Source organism: Brachionichthys hirsutus, chromosome 16 (genome assembly GCF_040956055.1).
Source record: "Brachionichthys hirsutus isolate HB-005 chromosome 16, CSIRO-AGI_Bhir_v1, whole genome shotgun sequence".
Taxonomy (NCBI): Eukaryota; Metazoa; Chordata; class Actinopteri; order Lophiiformes; family Brachionichthyidae; genus Brachionichthys; species Brachionichthys hirsutus.
The window spans coordinates 4,526,413-4,543,675 of NC_090912.1; the positions used below are offsets into that span (position 1 = coordinate 4,526,413).

Genomic DNA, 17,263 nt, shown 5'->3' on the forward strand with positions numbered 1-17,263 from the left:
TCACGACTTCGGCTAAAAGACGTTATCGATCATCCGAGCCTCGAGGCTCACACCGCCGTCCCCTCTTTCCTCTTCTTCTGCTCTTGTTCCTGTTTGAAGAAATATTCTTTGTTGAAATTAACGTCCCTCTTTAAAGGCAGCATCGGCTCCTCTGCCATGACGGCGCCGAACGCTTTCTTGTGCTGGGCCAGAATCATGGCGCGGAGCAGGGGCGGGTAAACGACGTAGCGCACGGGAGGCTCCGGGAGCGGCTGAAAGTCTCTGAACTCCTGCTCCATATGTTTGGGAATGAGGCGCCAATCGTGGTACATCGCCTTATCCACTTCCTTCACCTCACTCGCCGGCTTTCCTGCCAAGCAGAGCACGCAAAAAAAGTCAACACGTGCAGTTTGATTAGAGGACGCATCACTCCTTCTCTTCAGATCATATTATTGAGCTCATTTGATGACAGAACATAAAACTGAATTATTCCCCCCCCCCACATATATCTAACGAACAAAAGTAGAATGCAATAATATAAGACTGTTGGCTTTGACGGGATCCACGTCCTACCTTTTAGGGTCTGAAGCCCCCAAGCTTTGCCATGATCCATATTCTAGAAAACACACACAAAAAAAAATCCATGTTTCATTTTTGTCAGCACAGACTGTGTCTTTTCTCAGTTCCACATTTAGAACTGAACGCGCTCACCTCCGCCGTGTAGTCCACCTTGACTTTGGTGATCTGCCAGTAACTCGGTTCCGGGTGCTCCTCCAGCCAGGACTTCCGAGTGAACAGGCGACCCACTCCGAACATCCTCAGGCCCGCCAGCATGGAGAAGAGGCGGCTCTCCCTGCGGACATCCAGCCAAGCGAGCACGGGCAGCATCTTCCCCGTGTAAGGCCGCTTCATCGTCTCATAGTCCAGGGAGTATTTCTGGGACTCGCTCGGTCGGGACTTCAGCTCTCGGTACGCCCGAATTTTGCGGGCCATTTCTGCTATGAGGCGGAGTCGTTTTTTCTTCGCCATGACTGTCTGATATTCGGGAGCTACCCCGAAACCTTTATGGATTCGCACAGGTCGGTGCGTGAACCTGTAAGAGATGTCGAGTTCAAATAGTTTAAGAGAAGAAACTATTCCACGCCTTCCGGTCAGCACCGGTTGTCAACGCGTGCACAAACGATATAATGCGGATAGATAGTTTTAATAACAAACCAATTATGCTAATAAATTTACTTCATCATAGAATAAATATGTTGCTAAAAAATAAATACATAAAAATACCTGGAACTAAAATAGCCTCGATGTCGCTATATCCCCGGTCTCGCTGCGTCTGACCTCCGGAGACAGGGAACACAACTTCCGTTCACTTGGTCCGACCGCCAATAGTTCCCCCTGAATGCTTTATCTATATACTTCGTTCCGCGTGGCATATGTTAAATGGCGGCGTTCGTTAATTTTTTTTAAAATAAATAAGATAAATATACATAAATAAAATGTGGTCCTTGAGAGTGTTCAAATTGGGACTCGGCAAAGTGGGGGTTGGTTTATTTTATTTATTTACTATGCACTTTTAATGTCGTACTCTCTCATAACTATGGGATGTATTTTAAATATTGGATTTAATTACTTCTGCAATGAAAGAAAAATAATATATAACGTTTGGCTTCCTTTTAGTCATACTATAGCTAAAGCATTTGCATTGGTCATTTCTCATTCAGGAAGTGCAAAATGTAAGCAAAATGGTTAAATTGCAAGCCCTTCTTCCTATTTTTAGTTAAATTAAGCATCAATGTAATATTTTAAGCAAGATGAAAAGAAAACAATTTCATCATTCATTTTATTCTCAGCTGAAAATCATACAGATGAAGAAAAAAAGGCAAGGCCTTTACATACAATGTTATTAGTATCACATTATAGAAGAAACACTAAATTTTCCTTTTTACAATATAACAGTATGAAAAAAGAGCTTGAATGCATCCATTGGAAGAAAAATACTGTGACGACATACAATTTATTAGCTACAATTAACCTCTTGGTGTTAAAACAGCACAAGACCTATACAGACATTTCTGAGAAACCATCACACAACAGATGTAAGCATGTTGCGTCTCACTACTCAGGATTAACGACCATGGTCCTGTGTCATGTCTGTGCCTCATCATGACACCCGAACGCACAAATTCATTCTGAAAACTCAAATTCACATAAAATGCTGCTATTGCATAGTAGCTTAAGTCTGTCACTTTCTGCCTCTAAACCCTGGTGGGAAAACAAGTAAAACAACAAAACAGAATAAAATCATAATGAATTCTAGTCAAACCAAGTTGGCAAAGCGTTGGAACAAGGCTTGGAAAAGTCAGAAAATCCTTGCATAAGGTACAAAAAATGATTTAACAATAAAAATACAAGCCCATGAGGTGTGTTATCAAGGAAAAAGAGCTTTAAAAAATAAAGACCTAGAAGAGAAGTCACTTAAAATATGCGGCAGCCTGTTCTGAGTGACATATACCTGTCTCTTGACCAGACTTAAAAGTACACTAGACAACTATATACACTGCATAATTTACATGTTTTGGAGAAGAGGAAATCCAGACTTTAACTCACAAGACATTTTAAGGAGCTGGATGACACTGAATGTCATTACTATTTCTCTTAAAACAACTTTCCCAAAAAAAAATTTTTTTTATCTGATCAGAAATCATGTGTTGCTTAGAGAGAATTGTGGTTGTATTAAAGCAATATTTTCATTTTTGGACTATAAGCTCAAGTGCATTTAGGCTCATTTCACCGCCCAGATTCTTCTTGAATTCTAATCGATTTAAACACTTCTGAAGGTTTTACTCTATTTTTTTTTTTTACTTCCTGTCTGTTCCACTCATGGAACGGTGCATCAGTGATTCTCACTTTGGCAGTTGAACAGAAAATTGCAAATGCAAAGATGTAATGATCACATTTAGAATAAGAAAACAAAAACACATTATTTGCAATAACCTTTTAACTGCTTTAGCATCACGATAACCAAAGATTAGTTCTCTGTGACTTGCATGTTGACGCCTGCACCATTTAAAGGCTACAAGTTATGCCATCTAACATAATCTCACCATGTTTGTCTGACAAGCATGGAGACGTAGGAATGGCATGAGAGAAGCGCACAGTAAAAATGTCTGCCAACACAGTTTTCCATCCAGCACCACTCCCAAGGTTATTTTCTACACTACTGGACTTCATTGATGTTGAGATGAGCTTGAGGCAGGGAGGAAATGCAAGATTAAATATCTGCCAGTGTTTACGGAGAGGTAGGATTCAACCCGTCCCAGTCACGTCCAGCGGCATCTCTTCCTCCGACAGGCTTCGGGGTCCGACGTACAACCCTCTGAGTCGCTCTCACAGGAGGACGGTCCAGCCAAGGGGGGGGCAGACAAGTGTGAGGGGCGCTCGGGCCCATCTGCCGTTTCTTCTGCCGTGCCACTACTGAGATTTAGAACCCAACCTAGTTTGTTGAGGAGCAATTGACGAAGGCCTGGCGGCAGCGGCAGCACGTCCAGGGGGTCTATACAGTCTGGAAGAAGCTGGCGAAGGCGAGCGCAACAAAGGTAGAGCAGGGAGGTAGGCGCAGAGCAGGATCTAATCACCTTCATGCTGCTCTTTGCTGCCGTGGAGCACGCCATTGGATAAAACCTCTTATTGCGTAGCTCTGTGGCAGCGACACCTGGATTCAGAATAGAGACACGCGTTTTTAAGTTCCTCTAAATGAATCCACAGACTGTCTCTCCATATGAAAATTAATACGTCAGTTTCAAAATATGTATTTGTTAAACTCTAATGATATATTTACAGATTTTTCTGCACATTAAAAAAAAACCCTATGTATATGCATCTTGTCATTTCCCTTCATGTTTATTCTCCCATCGTGGTTCAGGACGCTGCATTATTGGGATTTGATATTTTTTTGGTTAGCAACAAATCAACAATTTCTAATTAGAAATGTTTTCTTTAATCAATTTGGTATGAGCAGCTGCTCTGTGCACAACAGAAAAGCCGGCATCACACAGATGTGCCGAGCAGAATCAAACCATTCTAAAGAAAAATGTAACCAGCGATCACGAAGCCAGCGCTGCAGTCGATACGGGATTATTTTGTAGCAGGAACTAACCTATGCACTTCCGATTCTTAAAGAAAGTGAGTGTGCCATGCCACGTGTCCAGGTGGACTCCAATGATGGAACCTTGTCCGAACCGGGAGGAGAAGTTCATCTTGTCTCCTTTGTGATGCAACAAGCCTGACAAAAGGAAAAAAGATGTTTTAACTTGTATAAAAAATAGATGCATGAGAGAAGAATAATTTGTGTTGATCTTACCAGTGTAAGAGAGACCCCAGCTGTCTATATCTTTTCCCAACAGGCTACAGAACATGTACCGGTATTTGTCCAGATTGACGTCACACGTTCCGATGCCAACCATCTATGCACAACCAGAAAACAGTTTAGAGTCAAGGCAGCTTCTCCTGAAGATCCCTCTACCTTATAGGTTTCATAATTAAAGCAGATGATTACTCGGGAGGTAAAGAGTAGAGGTTCACCATGTCTGTTCCATACACTGGGGACGTCATCTTGATTTCCCAGAAGTGCTGCCCTTCAGCCAGCTCCTTAGAGCCACGGATTGCTGCTGTCCCACAGCTGTATTCAGAGTGGAAGTTCACTTTGCGATTGTCGCAGCTCAGCAATGTTGCCGTTGATCGGCTAGTGGAATCCCAAACCCAATCGAATTCTGAAACATTACAAGTCATTTAGTTTCTCTACGATACTATTTTTATTCTTACATTTTATTATGCATCAATCACCACAGAGGAAACATCATTCATCTAAACAGCACGTCACGAATTACAGATCTTAATAAAAGAGAGCACGAGTTCGTTCAGTGGCGTAAACCCAAATGAGGTCAGTCAACGGCCCCATGACCTATAAAACGGTCGCACTCCTTATTAGTCAGCGTTTGAATCGCAGCAGTTGTCTCGTACCTTGGTCTTCCTCGCCACAGCGGCAGTCTTTCACCTGGTGAAAGCCCCGGAGACGAGAGTTGCAGTTGGTCTCAGTCGGCGAATCGCAGCCGCAGTAAGACTCTCCGGTGACGGGCACCGCACTGGGCACCGGAGGCACCGGCGGCACCAGCTCTGTTGAGAAGTCTGCCTCCGAGTCTGAGTCGCTGCACTAGAGCGCAACAAAGCAAATAGAAGGTTAACGACTGGAATCAGCAGCTCTGCTTATGTAACAACACAGCTCTCGTTTTGATGTTAGGATGCAACACATTTCTAAAAGCTGATGCTTAAAATGTGATATTTAGTTGCATTTCTCTCTGTTGCGGTTCCAAGTAAGCCAATTCATCGAGCATTACAAATCTGCATTGACAAACAGACATTTGGTATCATGGCTTTAGGGGATGCTACGGGCTTTCACGATATTGCAGTGGCATTAGCATTATAATTAAAAGCAGAATCACATGACAGAAACGAAACCTGTTTCGCAAGGGTTCTGTTGTTCAAGTGTCGGCTGCTGCAGAACAAACATGCTGACCTCCAGTCGGTCGTAGTTCCAGTCCTCGTTTTCAGATGCCAGCACAAGCGCCCCGGCGTCGTCAGCGTCCCTCCGTATCCCGCCCCACACGTAGCGCCACGCACGGCTGTCCCTGCTTCGCCTGGACATGGCTGCGACAGTCTCACCGGGAGAAGTGAAGGACAATCAAATCAGCTTTCGATCCGTAATGGTGGAAAGCCAAAAACATCAGCCCAGCTGCCGGAAAGGACGAGGAGCAGACGAGTCCAAATGAACAGTTTAATCAGAGACTATTGATTCCTGTGAGACACTCCAATGGGAAACACGCAACACATGTAAAATAATAAAAACGGCAACAGTCCGGTCCTCATCAACACAGAAAGTCAAAAGCGATGCTATCATTTCATGCTTCAGCTAGCCGCTTAGACCGGCTAACGGGCGCAGCTAACGATAGCAACACAGCAGTCAACGCGCATTTAATGTTAGCACGCTAAAGCAAGGTCGGGGGCATTATAATTCATGTCTGCTGCTGGTTGTACACGAACACGTACAGAAAGAAAGCGTTTCAAATGTGGTCGGCCATCACGAATTTCCCTTTTATCAGCGGCGCAGCGCTAGTAGGCCATGAGTAGCAAGATGGGGCAGCTAAAGGCGTAGACTAGCTAGCTAGCCGTCACTAGCTACGCGCCGCGCTCTCTCGTGGGTTTAATGGATAAGTTAGCGTCACCGTTACCTGCCTGTGGTTCACAAGCGACGTTCCCGGAAAATCGATCACAAGCCCACGCAGATGTTCTCCCCTCAAGTGGACCTATGGCTGGGAACGCAGCACAGAACGACTGAAGCGGTGATTAGCCGGGCTTCCCTCCTCCATGACCGACTTCAACATCAGCCTGATCGTAAACAAACAACCGCGACGGGAGCCGCAGCCGCCGCCGCCGCCTCAGGGCAAATACTCACGTCAAATAGCCGCGAGAAACTATTTGACCTGTTGAGAAAACATATATTTATTTATATTTATAATAATACATTTACATTATTACCCAGAGAAGCAACGTATCGATATAAATAATCAAAGTAGACGTACTTACGATGCGCGCTGAAGATGATACGGGGTTCTGCCTCCTGTGAAAGTTGAAGGTTGCCTAACTCAACTCACCTTAAACTTCATTTTACATTGGGAAAGCCACACAAAATACAATTAGTATGAGACTAGAAAAGCACATTTTTAACTGATTTTGGAATCCATAAATGAAGTTTATGAAGTGTTAAAATTTAATTTAATTTCTTGAACTCATTCTGGATCAGATCCAGAATACATTTTGCATGATAGTGCATATCAGACCCCTTTATAGCTATTATAAGTTAAGTTAAGTATAAGTAAATGGGAAAATCCAGATTGTTTAGGATCCAGACTGGTCTCAAAATGTAATGGGATCGGAGTCAGACCAAATAATAGTTCTCTGGATAGTTCCGATGCTCAGTTTTGGTCTCCACCAACTCCTGAGATAAGCGAGGTGAAAGGCTGTTAATTAAACCATCACATTTTGGAGAGGATTTGAGTGATGAATTATTTTTGCATGTCTTTTTCACCATTTTCATCCATTATGCATTAACTGCTTGCCAGATATTCATGAAGCTTGCTGGAAAAGAATTGACCTTTCTATTTTGAAGTGGATTCATGTTAACATAATAGTGGCCAATTTATTGATGCAATAACAATTACTTTCACCTCCCCTTTTTTTCCCAGTAGGTTTCAACAATATTATGTGATAAAGCAAAAATATCATTTTATGAAGCTTTGATTGAACATAAATGAAACAGACATTTATGAATATGTCCACCATGGTGTGAATTTTAATGACTTTTTCATCCTCAGACTTTTCTCCCATCAGAAAAAAGGTTTGCGAGTGGAGTTCTGGAGGAGGTTGAGTTTTATTTGGAAATCTGACAGGCATGGTTGAACAGTGAGCAATCACCTTAAACAGAAAAACAAAACAAAAAATATCAACACAGCAGCACTACAGGTAAACAATACTAGTGTTTGAGAATGTCATATTAAACAGGAATAGACTTGAACATCTCAGTCACACACACACACATGCCCACACACAACTCCATGTAACATGTGGACATCCTCCAATAATATTCACACTACATCCAGAGGAATTCGAAGCACTTAGAACAATTAGCCACAGTGCAATTAATCTAACTATACACAGATAATTTATATATTTTAATGTATAGAGGGTATTCAATAAACAGTATTCCATTTAGACAGTTTTATTAAGTCAAAATCTTCATAACTTTTCATAAATAGTGAGAGAAAAAAAATGTCTCGTCGGTTCATTGCGATTCAAAAATGGTCCCAAAATCAAGAACATGAGAAAAACAAACAAACACTAAAGTGAACGAATCTTCAGTAGTCTCGAAACAAAGAATGTTGCAAAACAACAACAAACAAACAAACAAAACGAAGGAGGGAAAATGGGCGGAGGGATCAACGTTGATATTCACACTCACAGCACAGACTGGTTACTACATTTACAGGGCGGCGGAGGGACTCTGGATCACTGTACAGCTTAAGATCAGACAACAAATCGAGCAGACTGTCCACACGTCATCCCACAACAACCAACACATCTTCATGCCCGTTCTGGACCCTCAAGACCTGACACAACTGGATGGCTTTAAACAATGCGGATTAAATCGCCTCTACTGAGGACCGCTGCCACGTTTCTGTTGCCATCCCGTCCTGTCAGACCCGCGGGGTGTAATGGAAGTGGGTGAAAAGATCCTATTTGTTCTTGCTGCATTGATGTGGAATGAATGGAGACGGTGTTTGTTGCAGACACTTATTTTGTAGAGAGGATGAGGGCCACGATGAGGCCGTAAAGCCCCAGAACCTCAGCGAAGATCAGGATGAGGATCATGCCGACGAAAAGCCGGGGCTGCTGGGCGGTGCCTCTCACGCCGGCATCGCCCACGATACCGATGGCGAACCCGGCCGCCAGACCGCTCAGTCCCACGCTCAGGCCCGCACCGAGATACAGGAAGCTCCTGTTGAATTGCAACAGAGGTTCTACTTTAGTTATGTCGAGACAAAAAGTATTTTTATTTTTATTTTTATTTTTTCCAGAGTTGTGAGTTACAGGATGCACCTGAATGCACCGTGAGCTGCTCGTCTGTCTATGGACGACGCCGTCCCGTAAATGAATACTAACACTCAAGACTGACTAGTTTTCATTAAGTCACTATTTTAAACATTTACTCACCAAAATAATGCACGACTTTCTGAGAGTTATTCACAAAATGAAAATGTTAAACACAAGTTGATCCATAACGTGGAAGGAAGTGAGTGAGGCTCAACTCCTGACATTTTATACAACTAAATGTACAAAAAGCAACATTAATATAAATATAAATTAATTATGTGTGCATAAATCTACTTACTTATAAAGGGGCAGTCTGTCAGAGATGTTGTTTGCTATCAGCACCGCCACCACCAGCCCGTAGATGGCGATGATTCCAGCCATGACCACGGGGATGATGGACTTCATGATGAGCTCTGGGCGCATCACAGACATGGCAGCGATACCTGTGCCGCTCTTTGCCGTCCCATACGCCGCTCCTAACGCTGGGTGACAAAGAAGTATTCCTGTTTATATATATATATATATATATATATACACACACACAAAATCGCTATAATCCAAATAGTAATCGCTATACCCCCTATCAAACCTGTTATGTGTGTATGCACAGACAGAAGTGATGCAACGCACTAAAGTTGATCCATAATCAGAAGATCACTTGCAGAAGTTAAACTATAAAAGGTGTGAAGAGTCTTACGGTTGTTTTTATTATTACCATCCTCAATGGTCTATATCTTGGTGTGGAGCTGCTCAACACCCTCAATGAAGCGTTAAAATGCCCTCATGTTGGCAAGACGTTTCTAGCGAGGCTGTTCTTCACCGCAGGGGACCGACTGGCTGCAGAAAGATCAGCCCTCTCTTCAATGATGAGCTCTGAAATGTTGATTATTTCTAATATTAATAATTTGTATTTTAAATGATGTGTGCCACCCCCACCCCCTTATATAATTTTAGTCTGAGTATTAAATGTTTTGAGATTTTAATTAAACACTTATCGTCGACCCTTAAGCCTCTTCTGGTGGAGGTATAAAGGTGTTTTTATCTCATCGAGTGCCAGCAATTTTAAACTCAGCTACATGCCCCAGTTTTCACGCATTTTCCCAGATTTTCCAAGCCCCACTGAAAATTATTTACTATAAAACATGGAAACTCCAAAAGTATTTAATGAGAGATTAAAGCATCTTCTTTCATCAGAAAAAGACAGTGTGTTCCTACCATTTTTCGTTTCAATGTCAGGGTTGGCAGTGAATGTTTGGGTTTAAAAAAACAAAACGTCTTTAGACGTGAATGGCACTCAAAGAGTGAAGTTTGCTCACAAATCCTCCATGGAAACACTTCAAAAAGGTGATAAACGCATCACTACTGTCATGATAAATATTAAAATGGTAGCTTGTTTTTATGTATTCTCAATTCTTGGCCTGAATCAAAGCCCCCGGGACAGATATCCAACCCACCAGTGCTCTTCTTTGTCACCAGTACCAGAAAACAAGGAGCTCTGCTCAGTTGCGTTCTCTGTCGCTGTCCAGGTGCTGAAACCGCTGCGAGGAGGACGAGGAAGCGGCGGAGGCTGCTTCCATTGATCAAATTCAGCCATTATTAAGAGACACGACTAAATGAAACGCGTATTGAAAAAATCACATGGAGGGGTTAATTTAATTTATCCAACTATTGGATGTCTCTACTTGCTTCTTTACATGTGGAATCATGGAGCTGTTCCCGTTCTGGCCACTTTAACAGCACCCACGTAGGGTTAAATTATAGTGGACTATAGTGGACCGAGGCCTCGCTGTATTCTTAAGGTGTAGGAAATCATTCATCCCTGAGCATGTGGAAATAAATCCACCAGTTAAGTAACAAAAATGAAATGCCGAAATACGCGCGGCGCTCTCTAGAAAAGGGCTTCGCCGTTTATTTCATTTTTTCCCCCAACATCGAGTATATATATATATATATATATATATATAATCCCTTTAAGGCCTTGATGCGGGCTCCACTGAAATATCGGTCCGATCAAAGGGCAACACGCGCTGGATCAGATCTTAGCATCAATCATCACTTCTACCGGATCTGACCTTCAAAGTCGTGTAAAACGCCTCGATGGGAGACGCGGCCTCCCCGGGACAGCAGCCACCTCGGTGCCGGGCTGCGTCACGACGACCCCCCCCCCCCCCACCACCACCGAGCTACATCTGAGTCTGCTTCACGGCGACGCCGAAAGGAGGAGAAGCTGTGAGCTGCTGTATTTACCGCTGAAGGCCATGGCCGCGGAGGCTCCCATCACAGCGAAGAAAGGCGAGTACTCGGGGATCTCCTCATCCATTCTTGCACTTTGCTTTCGTTACAATAAAGGCAGAGTCGATTATTATTAGTAGTATTATTTGTAGGCTTTCCTCTTGCCCACTGTTGGATCTGGACAGATTCAAACACCGAGACGCGACGGGGGTGTGGGGGGGGGGCGATAAACGCTGTTCGGCCAGCAAGCGCACCGGTGCTGAAGAGGAAAATGGCGAAACGGAAAAAATCACGTGGCCGACCATCTCGGAAGGATCCATCTCTGTGGACGTGGGGGTCATCGGCACGATCAGGCTTAAAACGAGCAGCGTCTCTAGTTCGCTGCCCTGCAAAATGTCGAGCGTAAATTGTTCTCGTTTTACAGTCATTTCCACGCGTAACGTTCGCCACAGCAGTGAGTGATACCCTGCGTTTGGTGTGAGGAGCGTGCACAATGTATACATTTGTGGTATGTTCTGCTGCAAGTGTCCTGACTGCAGGTTGGTACGCTGGCTGTCACTTCATTCAGGCAAATTAATAAAATTGTAAAAAAAAAAAAAAAAAGAATCACTGAACACTGCTTTATTTTTTAGAACATAAAAAAAAAAGGCAGCCAACAACGTAACCTGAAGGCGATTAGAAACGTCACATGATACCAAGCAGAGCAATTCAGTAACACGGCGGTGTGTTTTAACATGGAGTAACTGAGATGGGAGAGGTTGAGGCAAAACAACTCATTACAGACTCTTTGGGCGTCAAATAAACTTTAATTTGTCACATTTTTCTGCATCAACCCATTGTCTTGGCAAAAAAAAAAAATGTTTAAATAAAGATCTGAGTTTCGGAGTTAAGTCTTTTGTCTTATTTTTGTATTCAATTTGTAATTAATCAAAGGAGCTTTGGGCACCTGTCGTGACAAGCACATGCTGGTCGCATGAGTGTGCAAAGATTCAAAGTATGCGTGCAATATATTTATATGAAAGTCGAGATGTGGATCTCAGCATAGTCTCAGTACTTCTGACAAGTTACTCACAGATTGTTAGTCAGAAATGCTTTTATCTAGCTCAGTGGTGTCATGTGAATGTACTTAGAATGCACACTCATACAATAGTTCCTTCAGAAATGAAAAGTAAGGGCAGAGCCAACTATTGAAAATGTACGACACACACACACACACACACACACACTCATGACTGTCAGCAGCTTCTCCACCATCTGCATCCTGGTCAGAGCTCATTCATGTGACTCTTTCCTAGTCAAAGTTTTCATGGGAATACTAAAAGAGCATTTACTTAGACGGGAGACATGACACCGAGATTCCTTTTGCCTTTCTGTCATTATTGAAATATGGTAGCAAATACGCTGTCAGAGATGGCGTTTTTATTACTATAATACACATTAAGTTGCTCCTTTGAAACAGTTTGTGATCGTAATGAAATAATGGGAGACAGTGGGTGTATGATCCATCAAATTCTAAGATCAGTTTTAGAAAATGTAACATTAACTGCATTTTCCATGTTGCACTGTATTTAAAATTAATTTGAGAGCAAAAATGTCCTTTCTGAATCAAACCATTTGTGTTATGTTGAATTAACCTTTAACTAATGCACTGATTAACTTATTCACATGGAGGTCATTGCCTGGTTATGAGGTAAACCTGGATTTGAGATTAACTGCGCCCGGTTATTCTACATTTTCCACATCACATAATTGGATGCGAGTGATAAAGTTAAAGGATTATTATACCATTATAAAGGATGGATGTATTTCAGGAAGCCAAAACTGGAACATTGCACATGGTTAATTTTTTAATAGAAGTCATATCCTCTTAATTACACCTCAACATCGATTACGGGCTGTGGTAGCTTGATGTAGCGTCGGGGCATTGAACACACTGATACACAAAGTTATACAGAACCAATATCACCATCTGCTGGCCGATTTAGTGTCGGATCTCTTCACGGAACCGAGAGCCTTGCATTGATGCCTAAATTAATACTATGACAAACTGAAATTGTGAGCATTAGTTTGTTAGAAAATCATTGTCATATCCAAATCAACAGATACATATTAAATATATTATAACATATTTAACTTATTTTCAGCTACAGTACAATTTGATCCGTTGCTCGTCTGCACCATTATCATTATCCATCAGTGGTTTATTTTTCATGAGCCATATAAATCTAAACGTTCTGGATCACCAGCTTCCTGGATATTGATTGGGTCCAGAATTTGATTTACCTTTATTTTGCCTGTTAACAGACTGGAGACAAGAAGTTTGTGTTGTGAGTTCCAAGAGACGAGACAAATCAGCATAATAAAATTACAAGTTACAGACACTGCACTTTAATGATCAGGTTAAAATAAACTTTCAACAAAAGAAGACATTTAAAAAAAAGAATAATCACCATAAATATGCTACAGAATTCTCATCATACTTTGCTCTAACACAATTCAGTAAATGTATCCATAAGGGCAGCTCAGCTCAGGACAGATCTCGTCAGCATTAACTAAGATATTCCAGCTGCGCAGTGACATTTGTAGACGTGAACCCCAGACTAATACTTAGCATGCACACACACACACACACACACGCTCAAATGTACACCTTCGAGCAGAAGCTTTAAGAATTCTTGGAGACTTTGGGATTAACAATTCAACATCCTGATTTTCTCCAACAAAATAGGACTTGATTGATCTGATTCTTTCCTTATAAAGCATGATTTAAAAAAAAAAAGAAAAAAAAAAAGACCAATCTCTCCATTAGCAGAAGGATTCCCATACCCTTTCATAACTCAAATATGATCTACAGGTTCGTCAGGCCTAAATATTTAACTCACTTCCATCCAGATTTGTCTAAATGTGCACCTTCAACCCAGAAAAACCCAACATCCGGTGAAGCAAGCCATGTTTCGACTTACCTTGACCTCACCCAGAGTTTATTTTTCCATTGGTTTTAATCACTCAAACATGATCTCGAATCCAACACACGCCTGCGTCTGTGTGACGACATCTTCCTGTTGTTCACACACGAACGGTGCACGCATTCAGTCCCACCACAACTAGCAATTGGAATAGCAATATCAGCGAATGTGTTGTTGTGGTTGCTGGAAAAAACATCAATAACACACGAAAAGATAAAGCATCACATGCTATTCTTGACAAAGCTGTACGAAGTGTGCAGCACAGCGATGGCTCGTATGCGGGATGAGGAAGCTACACTGGAACCCTTTTAAAATCGAAGGGATGCAACTTTTGGAAAAAGTCATGAAATAAGATGAAGATTTCCCTCTCAGTCCCAGCCGTTGTCCTTTATCATGTGAGACAGCTCGATGATAAACTTCCCCTCCTTGTACTTCTGGCTTAGTTCAAAGGCTTGTTCCTGTGGAGAGAAGAAGATTCAAGTAAAACGCGAACCACATTTTAAACCACATTTTTATTCTTGCTCTTCAATCTGAATTGTTAAAACAAAGCCTCCACAATAAATATGCTTGTTTCTCTTTCTGTCAAGCCTAAAATTACTTTAACAGTGAATAAGTCAGTTTTCCTTTGCATGGGGGAGGTGGGGGGGGCACACTTACATATTTCCAGCCCAGTGTGGTGTGACAGTTTTCACAGTAGATGTCAGCTACTGCATGAAGGCCCGTGAGTAGCAGCCTCTCCTCTGCAGGACCACAGCCAATGTTCACCCTGAAAACAGTTGCAGTCCAATCACAAATAAGCTCCATCACGAGTCACCGTAATTATTCTCAACAACCTGAGACAAGAGAGATCCTGAGCAAGAACGGAACTGCACTTCTGTAACTTCTTTAAATGGGGCCGACACTTTCAGGGCGTTTATTATTACTCTAAAGAAAATCAAATGATTCAGAAACGTATTTTCATTCATATCATTAATAATCTATTCTGAATAAGAAAAATGTGATAGCAAAGTCGGACAAACAAATCAAAACGTTAAGGAAAATGTCGATTACACACACATTGTAACACTGAAATTCCATTATTAGCCATCTACACGGTAATTATGGAGTTAGAAATAAAACTGGACAACATTGGCATATTCAGTGTGCCAACATTTAGTAATATTTAAAAACAAAATACTTACACAGAGTTAAAGAGGTAGGCCCGGCCTTGACTACCCTGGAAAGACTGAGATGGAAGAAAAATGAAGAAGTGAAGATATGTCTGATATATATATATATATATACATACCGTACATATACACACACACACACATATAAATAAAACATCTTAATTATAATTTCCCAAATATTTCCACCATGACCTCTAACCTTGAGTGATACATTATTCGTTGTGTGTAGTCCAGTATTTGTTTACCACCAGGTGTCATGACTCACCTGAAATAATTTTCACAACAGAGGTCTGTACATGCTCACCTTGGAGATCAGATCATCGTGGTTGGCCAGGTGGGCGCGGCAGTGCAGACAGCTGTAGCGACGGTGGCAGGAGTCCAGGTAAGCCTGGAACGTCTTGGCCTTTGTAAGTTTCACCATTTTCTGAGGAGAACGAGGATTCAAGAATGCCGTCGTGCAAGCGTTAGTGATGGAGGATATTTATAGCTAATAACAGGGCCACTTAAGCAGCAAAAGTAAAACGCTGTTGAGATCTCCTTAGCAGGATGGAGCTCAGGGTACCCCAGGCTATTTTAATCTAAATAAAATAATAATAATAATCTGTTTTTGAAAATGTGCACGACATCACTCTGAATGGGGAGGCAAACCTATTGTTTCTGGTGATGTGGGACGGCTGCGGTTACTTCCCCTTTATAATCATGCATTGCTTCCATTGGATGTAATTGATCTGTGGATGCAGAGGCAGAGGGACATTCTTCTGCATACTAGCTTAGTGATCTGCAGCCCTCTTGTGGCTTTGATGCGTCCTATTTCTGAGTGAGGACTGCGGTGAAGCCGAGTTCCGGCCATGTTCCCGAAGCTATTTTACAGTTAAAAGATTAAGTAAAAAATAAAATGTAACTACTGTTAGCTTTGGGAATAAAATGCCATAAATCTAATGTAAATTTTGACAGCAGCAAGATTAGATCCTTTAAAACTGTCCCCTGAAGTCCTGGGCTCGACTCTAGATCCGGTAAACTGCTAGAAACTCATCCTGCTTTGAGTAATTTAATTTTAACAATGACCAAGTTGATGGTTCTAAAACTGCAAATCCAAAGTCCACGCTGAAAAACTAAAGGAGGATGGGGAGTTGGGAATCAAGTTGAAATAAATGAATGAAAGGTTATATTTTACGAATTTACAAAATTTAGATTCTGTATTTTTATCCCACATATGGGACTACATCCGTGGCGTGATGACTCACCAGGATTACTTCATCACCTATCCACGTTAATACCGTAGAAACGAGCTTTCTCACTGACTAACCCACACGCATTTGCATTTAAAATAAATAAATTAGAACCCTAGAAAAAAAAAAATGACGTGGCTGTGTATGCTTTTATTGTGGAGAAATCTATTGGAGGTAACATTTGTCACACTCGTTTTGCTATAAATAAAATCAGTCGAGACGAAAGCTGGCAAACAGGTTAGAACAGTTCACCAGCTCGCTTCCTGCTCCGTGATCCGTCATTAAGAAGCATAATGATTAAATCTCAAATCCATATCATGCTGCCCAGCATAACACAAAAATGACACGCACGGTCTGACACGGCCTAACACACGCAGAATGTCAACAACAGACCACTAGCTCTGACGTAGCTAGCTGCTAGCTTAGCACAACACTACAGTTCAGGTAGACATTGCAGGATATTTTAAACGGCGTCTGTCGACTCACCTGATTAAAAACAGAAGCTCTTCTCCCTGAAGCTGACAAGAAAATGAGCCAAAGTTATAAATATATGTTCGGCAGGTTTTCACTGTCGACCACGCGCGGACGACTCGGACAGTAGAGCCGGACCCACGGACCCACGGACCCACGGAGACCCCGCTTGTTTTACCGCGTCTCTTAATTTTATTTTTTTTCTCGGGTTTTTTTTTTCGAAATAGAAGCAGAAACAGACGCTGAAATGTATCAAATCTCCGGCCAGCAGAAATTACCGTACGTCCGCCACGGCAGGAGAAAAACAATATGGTTTGTTTATAAAAAACACGAAGAAGCGGAAGTCTGAAGGGTGCAAAACAAACCCCCAGTTAACCAATCAGAAGCTGCTGGGTGACGTTTAGAATGTGGGTCAACCAATCAGATGCGACTTCACGCGAGTCCTTTTATAGAGTCCTATAAGCGTGTTTTTTTTTTTTGTGTGTGAGTTTTCAAGTTCTTTGGATTTGAGATA

At 42.0% G+C, this 17,263-nt stretch overlaps 4 protein-coding genes across 4 annotated transcripts; all 4 read right to left on the minus strand.

Moving 5' to 3' along the window:
* Positions 1-16: 16 nt before the first annotated feature.
* On the minus strand, positions 17-1,306 carry mrps34 (mitochondrial ribosomal protein S34). The gene is made up of 4 exons (XM_068749927.1): positions 1,264-1,306; positions 691-1,072; positions 553-595; positions 17-349 (listed from the first exon to the last, which is right to left on the minus strand). The coding sequence occupies exons 2-4, from the start codon at positions 1,006-1,008 to the stop codon at positions 48-50; spliced, it is 663 nt and encodes a 220-aa protein (XP_068606028.1). The 5' UTR covers positions 1,009-1,072; positions 1,264-1,306; the 3' UTR covers positions 17-47.
* A 1,993-nt stretch (positions 1,307-3,299) lies between these two features.
* Positions 3,300-5,877, minus strand: spsb3a (splA/ryanodine receptor domain and SOCS box containing 3a). Its single transcript, XM_068750246.1, has 6 exons — positions 5,552-5,877; positions 4,999-5,188; positions 4,561-4,748; positions 4,340-4,442; positions 4,136-4,261; positions 3,300-3,691 (listed from the first exon to the last, which is right to left on the minus strand). Exons 1-6 carry the CDS (start codon positions 5,678-5,680, stop codon positions 3,300-3,302), a joined length of 1,128 nt encoding a protein of 375 aa, XP_068606347.1. The 5' UTR covers positions 5,681-5,877.
* Positions 5,878-8,382: 2,505 nt separating this feature from the next.
* On the minus strand, positions 8,383-11,002 carry LOC137905776 (V-type proton ATPase 16 kDa proteolipid subunit c). Its single transcript, XM_068750033.1, has 3 exons — positions 10,930-11,002; positions 8,981-9,164; positions 8,383-8,587 (listed from the first exon to the last, which is right to left on the minus strand). Exons 1-3 carry the CDS (start codon positions 11,000-11,002, stop codon positions 8,383-8,385), a joined length of 462 nt encoding a protein of 153 aa, XP_068606134.1.
* A 1,762-nt stretch (positions 11,003-12,764) lies between these two features.
* On the minus strand, positions 12,765-16,890 carry ypel3 (yippee-like 3). The gene is made up of 5 exons (XM_068750023.1): positions 16,765-16,890; positions 15,354-15,473; positions 15,062-15,105; positions 14,538-14,646; positions 12,765-14,338 (listed from the first exon to the last, which is right to left on the minus strand). The coding sequence occupies exons 2-5, from the start codon at positions 15,468-15,470 to the stop codon at positions 14,249-14,251; spliced, it is 360 nt and encodes a 119-aa protein (XP_068606124.1). The 5' UTR covers positions 15,471-15,473; positions 16,765-16,890; the 3' UTR covers positions 12,765-14,248.
* Between the last annotated feature and the right edge of the window lie 373 nt (positions 16,891-17,263).

What these genes read in the sequence shown, in the direction of transcription:
- mrps34 (XM_068749927.1), bottom strand. Translation starts at nt 1,008, where the DNA reads ATGGCGAAGAAAAAACGACTCCGCCTCATAGCAGAAATGGCCCGCAAA. An exon ending in AGGTGGACTACACGGCGGAG is followed by an intron (nt 596 to 690) that starts GTGAGCGCGTTC and finishes TGTGTTTTCTAG; the next exon opens with AATATGGATCATGGCAAAGC. An exon ending in GGGGCTTCAGACCCTAAAAG is followed by an intron (nt 350 to 552) that starts GTAGGACGTGGA and finishes TCTGCTTGGCAG; the next exon opens with GAAAGCCGGCGAGTGAGGTG.
- spsb3a (XM_068750246.1), bottom strand. Translation starts at nt 5,680, where the DNA reads ATGTCCAGGCGAAGCAGGGACAGCCGTGCGTGGCGCTACGTGTGGGGC. An exon ending in GGAACTACGACCGACTGGAG is followed by an intron (nt 5,189 to 5,551) that starts GTCAGCATGTTT and finishes GTTGCGCTCTAG; the next exon opens with TGCAGCGACTCAGACTCGGA. An exon ending in CAGTGTATGGAACAGACATG is followed by an intron (nt 4,443 to 4,560) that starts GTGAACCTCTAC and finishes GGTTGTGCATAG; the next exon opens with ATGGTTGGCATCGGAACGTG.
- LOC137905776 (XM_068750033.1), bottom strand. Translation starts at nt 11,002, where the DNA reads ATGGATGAGGAGATCCCCGAGTACTCGCCTTTCTTCGCTGTGATGGGA. An exon ending in CGCGGCCATGGCCTTCAGCG is followed by an intron (nt 9,165 to 10,929) that starts GTAAATACAGCA and finishes TTTGTCACCCAG; the next exon opens with CGTTAGGAGCGGCGTATGGG. An exon ending in GACAGACTGCCCCTTTATAA is followed by an intron (nt 8,588 to 8,980) that starts GTAAGTAGATTT and finishes GCAATTCAACAG; the next exon opens with GAGCTTCCTGTATCTCGGTG.
- ypel3 (XM_068750023.1), bottom strand. Translation starts at nt 15,470, where the DNA reads ATGGTGAAACTTACAAAGGCCAAGACGTTCCAGGCTTACCTGGACTCC. An exon ending in GCCTACCTCTTTAACTCTGT is followed by an intron (nt 14,647 to 15,061) that starts GTAAGTATTTTG and finishes AACTGTTTTCAG; the next exon opens with GGTGAACATTGGCTGTGGTC. An exon ending in CCACACTGGGCTGGAAATAT is followed by an intron (nt 14,339 to 14,537) that starts GTAAGTGTGCCC and finishes TTCTCTCCACAG; the next exon opens with GAACAAGCCTTTGAACTAAG.